This window comes from Abrus precatorius, unplaced genomic scaffold (assembly GCF_003935025.1).
Source record: "Abrus precatorius isolate BTA unplaced genomic scaffold, Abrus_2018 Scaffold1, whole genome shotgun sequence".
Taxonomy (NCBI): Eukaryota; Viridiplantae; Streptophyta; class Magnoliopsida; order Fabales; family Fabaceae; genus Abrus; species Abrus precatorius.
Genome location: NW_020874291.1, coordinates 4723154 through 4731643, shown reverse-complemented (window position 1 = coordinate 4731643; position 8490 = coordinate 4723154). Strand labels below are relative to the sequence as shown.

The following is an 8490-nucleotide window of genomic DNA, read 5'->3' as shown; positions in this document are numbered from 1 at the left end:
AATTATTATTTTTTAAAAGGTCTAACGTTAAAATTTGCTTCATGCCTACGAAAATGTTGGACCGGCCTATCTGTAAGAGTTTTTATTTATTTAAAATTTGTCACACAAATTTTAAGACACTTTCTCCGAAGTACGAGTTTGAGCATTTTGTTAAATTTTGGCAAAAACTTTAGTAGCAATTGAACGGCTTTTACTCAAATATAGTAACAGCATGTGAGTCATCTTTCCCTAGCTATTATTTTCTGACACATTTCAATTTTTTTATGCATATGTTTCCCTAATATATATTATAAAGAGAATAACTACGGCAAGTCTCCAACATAGATGAATACAATATAGTGATGAGTACAAAGAACAACGTTGAACAATTGACATGTTCTACAATCTTTGATCTCTAAACCTTATATATACGTAGGAAAGATATTCATACTTGCCATGATAATATCTGGCTTTTTGTGTTTCATTGTAACATCCTTAACACTCATAGAGACAGACAAATTAATGTTCATATGAAGTGCGTGTCTCAGTGCATGAAGGGTATGATGGCAACTACTGGCTGTGGCAACACCAACACTAAATCTCAGAATGTGAATGTGAAAGCTGTTGTCACAATTAAACAAAGTGATAATGGGTTTCTACAAAATGTTGTAAATTCAACGGTTGATGGGATCAAAGAGTTAGTCGACAAAACACTGGCTTTGGTTCTTGTCAGCCAAGAGCTTGACCCAAGTAAGTTCAATTTCTTTGGATTATTTATTTATGCACAAAATTTAGATGCAAATGTATAGACATTCTTACTATTGTTTACTAATTGAAATTAAATTTTATCTTTATAATATAATTTTTTATTAAAATAAAACTCTAATTTTAATTAGCTTACGAATAACACCTATACAACGTCGTATAAGTTTTCTATTTTTTTAAATATAGTTTCGCTTAATGTCGGTAGTATTAAATTTTGGCAATTTTTATAATTCTATATTAATAGTTTAATTATTTAGAAAAATATAAATATTCTTTAACGTCTAAAATATTTTTAATTATTAATATTTGTTAATTAATACCTTTATGATACTAGTTAAAATATTAAATGTAAAAGGAATTTTTTAAAAATAAATATAATGATGCATTCTTTTCAAAAATTTTAATACATGTTTAGTATGTATTTTTATTAAATTTAGATTATTAATTCATTACGTAACAAATAAAAAGTATTATGACCTACTATAATATAAATTGTTTTCATTAAATAAATTGGCAACAGTTGATTTTATAAATGTATGAGTATGAATGGGAAGAAAATTTTGATTATGTTTATCTATGTTTTAAAAAGTTTAAATAACATTAATTATTATCACTTACTGCTTTTTAATTAGATCTGTAGAAGTCAATTTCTTTTTATCTAACCCTTTTTTTTTTTCTATGAATGAAGAAACGAACTCAGAGAAAAAGACAACAAAATGTTCGGCTCAAATTATAGAGGAAAGAGAGGACGTCGTTTTGTATGAGGCAAAATTTGAGTTATCCACAGATTTTGGGAACGTTGGTGCTGTTCTAATTGAAAATGAGCATCTGGAGGAGGTGCTTCTAAAGAGTATACTCATTCATGGCTTCCCTGATGGGCCTGTTCAGTTCACTTGTAATTCATGGCTTCAACCCATGCATGATAGTCCTATGAATAACAGAGTCTTCTTCACAGACAAGGTCATATTAAAAAACTTTCATTTTAAACATTTTTTGTTTCATGGGAAACAGTTTTAGATTCAAAGAATTTTGATTGACAATAATATTATCGTACTGCTTATATAATATAGTGTTGATAAGTTTGTTGATTAATGGAGTAGATTTTTAGAATACTATTTAAAATTTAAAATAATTAAAAGTCAGTTTGTTAGAAACTTCAATTTTTTTAACGTTTTCCTAGGAAGAAAATGATCTTTTAGAGATCTTTTTAAGTTGGTTTTATTTAGTGCATGTTTAGGATTTAGCTTAATTTAAAGAAACAATTACCTCCTATTTGAATAAATTTTTCAAGAAATTGTCATAGGAAAGAAAATTTAATATAAAAAATAAATAATTTATTTTCATATTTTAAAAATAACTTGTATTTCTTTATTATTTTAAAAATTGTGGGATATTCTTTCATTTAACTTCTCTTAACTTTGAAGAGATAAATTATTTTTAACTTATGAAGAATTTTATTTATTTTTTATACTAATTTTTTATAAAGACTTTTACAAATTTACTTAAAGAAGACATCATTATTTTCGGAGTCCTTTGTTTAAGATTATGAAAAACAATAAAATTACATTTTAGTTTTGTTCTTTTCGTTATTTTATAGCTTACTTTTTTCTTTTTTAAAAAAATTTACATTTTACATTTTAGTTTTTTAGTTATTGAATAAGATTATGAAACAAATAAAGATAAAAATAATTTAGTTTTATAGTTTTGTGGGAAGCTATTTTGAATAAATTTAAAAAAAATAAAAATTACAACTATTTAATAATAAAAGTGCTTTTTTAAATTGTAATCAAACAAAAAATAGTTTATACTTTTTTTTTGTAAAATCTTCTTATACATTCTTAAAATTACTTTTTCCAAAAGCTGACTAAGTAATTATTCTTCTTAGAAAAAAGCTTTTCATGATCAAAGCAAGCACTTACACTAACTTAAAGTAAATACTCTTGTGGTTAATTAATATGTACATGGAACAGTCATATCTGCCATCACAAACACCAAAAGGGATACAAAGATTGAGAAAAGAGGAGCTAATTCTACTAAGAGGGAATGGAGAAGGAGAACGCAAGAGCTCTGATAGAATATATGACTATGATGTGTACAATGATCTTGGTGATCCTGATTCCAACATTGATCTCAAAAGACCTGTTCTTGGTGGCACCAAACATCATCCATATCCAAGACGGTGTCGTACTGGTCGAAAGCATTCAGATGCAGGTTGTTTAATCTCATTTTAATGTCACTTATTTTTTGTCCATAAAATCGATTTTACTCCACTAAGCAGCAATTTTTTAAATTGAACAAATTGAAATCTATTTACAAATGAAGGAAATGAAATTGGATATGTTTGTAATAGACTAAAACATTGTGTTACACCAGAATTTTTCAAGCTAACAAACAACTTTCGACAATATATGTTTGCACCCTTTTTTTAACATATTACTTAAAGTTGAATTTGGACACATTAATTTATAGTACAACTTTTTCATTTTTGCTGTGCAGACCCATTGTCTGAGACAAAGAGTTCAAGTTTTTATGTTCCACGTGATGAGGCATTTGCTCAAATAAAGCAGACACAGTTCACAACTTCTACGATATCCTTAGGGTTGAGTGCAATTTTTGAATCCTTAGATACAATTCTTACAGACCAAAATCTAGGATTTGTTAGCTTTGAAGACATAGACACACTCTACAAGGAAGGGTTCAATTTACCACCTCTTAAGGCCGATGGCTTAACATTGCTCCAAAAAGTCATTCCCAAGTTGATCAAAGTAGCCAATGATGGTCAAAATATTTTGCGCTTTGATGCCCCAGAAGCATTTAAAAGTAAGTATAAGTTGTTATATGTACCTAAATTTGATATTACTAAATATTTTTCCTATTGCATTAATTGCCTTCTTTTTAATTTTTTGTGCTTGATAAAATTTACAATTGTCCAATAAAATATTGGACAAGATTAGCTTGCTCTCTTGTCATTGCTTGAAATTGAAAAGTAACATGGATATGACTGAAAAGGCCCCACTACATATAAGGTGAAGGTCATAAAAAATTCATTATCATAATATTATTTTATTCAACAATGTGCTCGTCTCTCACTTCACTAGATTTGTCCAATATTTTGCACTCTCTTTGATGCTAAGATGCTTGGCATTGGTTAGGAATAAAGGAAAAAATACTCTTTTTAAGTTTTGAATAAACCTCTTTTTATATGTTAATTTTTTAGACTAAATTAAATTTAATGTTTTAATATAATACTAAAGTCTATTCAAATTAATCGTTGGATAACTCATCTTCAGTCTTGCAAACTTTTTGTTCCATATATACGGTCTTACACATAAGGAGGGATTTTAAAATATTTTATATTGATTAGGAATATAAACAAAATACTTATAAAATTTAAGTAAATATCTTCCATAAGTTAAGTTTTAGAATTGAGTTAAGCTTAATTTTTTTAATACTAGCAATTGTTATTAGAATTAGTGATTTGGATTAGACAGCACATAATATGTGAAAAATGGTGGAAGAAAAGACGTATATTAGCAAATGGCTTAACGTAATCACGAGTAATAATACATGCATAAATATGGTTTGGTGAGTGGAGAAGTGTGCTATAAAGGATTACATGCATGCATGGATAATGTAAAAATTAAGCATGATAGATGGTTTGATGACAAGCAGTAATAGTGGGTAAGGTATGATAGATAGGTACTCTTGCAAAAGTGGGCTTGGTGTACTCTAGATTAAAATGGGCAGAATTAGACGTCCACTATCATGTTCGCAAAAATAAGAAAAATTACAAAAAAAGTTATACATGTTTTGTTTAAATAATTAAATTAACTTAAGCAAATTTTACGTCAGACAAAGAAAACTTATAAGAGTGAGATAGGATGAGAGATACTGAAAGAGTTAGATATGGAGAAAAAATAGGTAAAAGTGGAAGGAGAGGCAGTGGAAGAATTAGGGATGGGAAGAACAGGAGGTGGGGTGGGAGGAAAGGTAGTACATGAGTTAGGTACGAAGAAAAGAGAGAGCAAATAAGTATAAGATGAGGGTGAGGGTGGGGAGAAGAATGAAGTTGGGTATGGAATAGGGAGCGGAGAAAGAGGAAGTTAGATATGGAAAGAGATGGAGGATAGTTAGATATGGAAGTTGGGAATGAAGTATTAAGCATGAAAGAGAGAGAGATCCGAAGGTTGTAGGGAGTAGACACAAAATTCACTTAAGTGAATTTTACATAATTTTTCTCATTTTTACTTAAGCGAATTCATTTTCATTTTCAGTTAAAAAAAAATAAAACTTAACATTTTATTTATGTATTAATAAGAGAGAATTAGATCCGTGTAATCTGAGAGTAGTTGTATATATGGAAGAGGAATGTTAAGGAATTATTTATGGGGGAAAAATGAGAGATTAATTTTTGTATTGCTCCTTTAGGTAGTAGTATTTTAAAAAAATAAAATAAAATTTGATCATCTATACTATATTATGAAACTTAAATTTTGAAATGTAAAAACATCTATGAAATTAAATTTTGGAACTAATTTTATGCCTTTTAAAAAATTAAATTCTGAAAATAATTTTATACCTTTTGAAAATTAAATTTTGAAAGTCATTTGATTTGATGTCAATCACTTCTAAAATTTAATTTCCAAAATTATTCAATGACTTTTAAAATTTAATTATACACTTCTAAATATTAAATTTTAAAAATTCAATAAAAATATTATAAATAATAATAGATATGGTATTAATAGCAATTTCCGAAAGAGTACTGTGAATCTAAGTGTAGGTGTAATGTGGGTATGGGTACCAACATTTATTTATTTTGGGATCAAAAGAGAAAGGCCAATTTAGAAGCCCAAGGCCTAGAGGAAACATAACATCAGCCCAACAAAAATAGGAAGTGAAAAATTAAAGATTGGACTGAGATATGGTAACTTGCCAAGGCCATCTTTAATCCTGCTTTTGTTTTTATTCTATCAAGCAAAAACAAAAACAATTATTGTCTCATATTTTGGAAATTTCAATTACTATTTTGGCCAGAAGTTGAAGAGGTTGAAATAAAATTAACCTAAAACTATAGCTACCATGAATTAGAAGTTCATTCCAAGTCTCTAATTGGATTGCAGGGGATAGATTCTTTTGGTTTTCAGATACGGAATTTGCTAGGGAGACCTTGGCAGGTGTTAACCCATGTAGCATCCAATCGGTCAAGGCAAGAGAAACTACAAATATTTTGATCTCTTCTTCACACTATCATCTGTGCATAATAATTTTTAATTTTTAATTTTTGTTCTATTCATCTTTTTAGGAATGGCCTTTGACAAGTAAGCTGAACACCCAAATCTATGGTCCATCAGAATCAGCAATAACTAGAGAAGTTATCGAGCCACAAATCATCACTTATGGAACAATTGAGAAGGTACCAAAGCATCAATGATACTAAATTTAGACTATGAATTTATTATGCTCGAAATTTGTATAATTTCAATGCATGTAGGCCATTGAAGAAAAGAAGTTGTTCATGCTAGACTACCGTGATTTATTCTTACCATATATAAGCAAAGTGAGAGAGATCAAGGGCACCACACTATATGGATCACGAACACTATTCTTCCTAACTTGTCAAGGCATATTGAAGCCATTAGCTATTGAGCTCACTCGACCACCTATGGATGGCAATCCACAATGGAAACAAGTTTTCACACCCGTTTCTCATTCAACCAATCTCTGGCTTTGGAGGCTTGCAAAAGCTCATGTTTTGGCCCATGATTCTGGTTATCATGAACTTATAAGCCATTGGTGGGTACTTTCATATTATTCTGTTTTGCAATGCCTTAAGATGTGTGGGTCTAGCTTTTAGTTGTAATGGTAAGTTTTTGTGAAGCTTATAGTGATGCTAACTGAGTACATGTAAATTGTCTTTGTAGGTTGAGGACTCATTGTGCTGTAGAACCCTTCATAATTGCAACACATAGACAACTTAGTTCCATGCATCCGATATATAGATTGCTCCATCCACATTTGAGATATACTATGGAGATTAATTCCCTCGCACGTGAAGTGCTTATTAGTGCAAATGGGGTCATTGAAATCTCATTCTTTAGTAGTAAGTATTCAATGGAGTTAAGCTCCATGGCATATGATCAACTGTGGCGGTTTGATTTACAAGCACTTCCAAATGATCTAATTGAAAGGTATATTCAATAAAATCACTTCAACATTTCTTCCTTTCTTAAACCACTTGAAGCATTCACTTCTATTATTTGTTGTGCTTTTAGAGGAATGGCTGCAGCAGATCCTAATGCACCACATGGCCTAAGGCTAACAATTGAAGATTACCCTTTTGCCAATGATGGTCTTCTTATATGGGATGCCATAAAAAATTGGGTAACCGATTATGTTAACCATTACTATCCAAGTCCAAGCCTCATAGAAACTGATCAAGAGCTTCAAGCATGGTGGAGAGAAATTCGAACTGTGGGTCATGGAGACAAAAAAGAAGAATCATGGTGGCCAAATCTTAACACATCAAAAGACCTTATTGACATCATCACCACAATAGCTTGGGTAGCATCTGGTCATCATGCAGCTGTGAACTTTTCCCAATATGCTTATGGAGGCTATTTCCCTAATCGACCCACAATTGCAAGAATCAAAATGCCAACAGAAGACCCTTCTAAAAAGGAATGGGAAATTTTTTTGAACAAACCTGAGCAAATTCTTTTGGAGTGTTTCCCATCACAAATTCAAGCAACCTTAGTAATGGCAACGTTGAACTTATTATCAATTCATGCACCAGATGAAGAGTACATTGGACAATACATGGAGCCATCATGGGCTGAGAATCCAACTATAAAGACAGCCTATGAAAAATTCAATAGAAAATTGAAGGAGATTGAAGGTATTATAGACTTCAGAAATGTAAACACTAATTTGAACAATAGATATGGAGTTGGAATAATGCCTTATGAGCTATTAAAGCCATTTTCTGGCCCTGGCGTCACTGGAAAGGGAGTTCCATACAGCATATCCATTTAAAGTTTGGTAATTTAAGGCTGAATAAGTACAATATCTTTTGTTGTTATGTGCCTCATACAGTCCTCAATACGAAAAAAATAATGGTACAAAGTATTCTATATTTTACATTATATGATCAACAAGAATTGTATATTATGTTACAGAAAAATCCCATATCAAGTTGTTCTTCGTTTAGTAAGGAATAAATTTATACGTACAAGTTTCTTTACAAGAAAAAAAAAAAAAGAGTTTCTTCTCACTTAACTTTGTGAAAATAGTATATTCTTTTGATTTTTCTCCATAATGTTGGCATGAATCAACTGAGTTCGTTATTTAATACATGATTTAACTATAAATTTAGCCTGATATTTAACGCTGGTTTTTGTTTTAGTATAAAAAGTTTATATTTTAATTTCTTTATTAATCAATTACTATCATATTGAAGCTATAATTGTATTAAATTTGATCTACATATTTGATTTTATTTTTTGTTTTAATTCCTATATAAAAAAGTATAATTTTATTTTAATCTCTCAATATAAAAAATTTTATTTTTTAAACCTTATACACGACAATATTTTGTGTCTCGGCCTTTACATTTTAAAAATAATACTCTAAAGGTGTTATACTTTTAGAAATTGGTAGGAATCACTTGATAAAATATTTTTATGTAAGAACTAAAATATATTTTCCTTTTTATATAAGAAATAAAATAAAAAGGTAAATATATAA

The 8490-nt window shown here is 29.5% G+C and overlaps 1 protein-coding gene across 1 annotated transcript; it reads left to right on the top strand.

Moving 5' to 3' along the window:
* The first annotated feature begins 530 nt into the window (after positions 1–530).
* LOC113858069 (linoleate 13S-lipoxygenase 2-1, chloroplastic-like) lies at positions 531–7779 on the top strand. Its single transcript, XM_027490511.1, has 9 exons — positions 531–729; positions 1433–1704; positions 2715–2955; positions 3241–3564; positions 5868–5953; positions 6050–6160; positions 6239–6540; positions 6669–6935; positions 7020–7779. Exons 1-9 carry the CDS (start codon positions 531–533, stop codon positions 7777–7779), a joined length of 2562 nt encoding a protein of 853 aa, XP_027346312.1.
* The last annotated feature ends 711 nt before the right edge of the window (positions 7780–8490 follow it).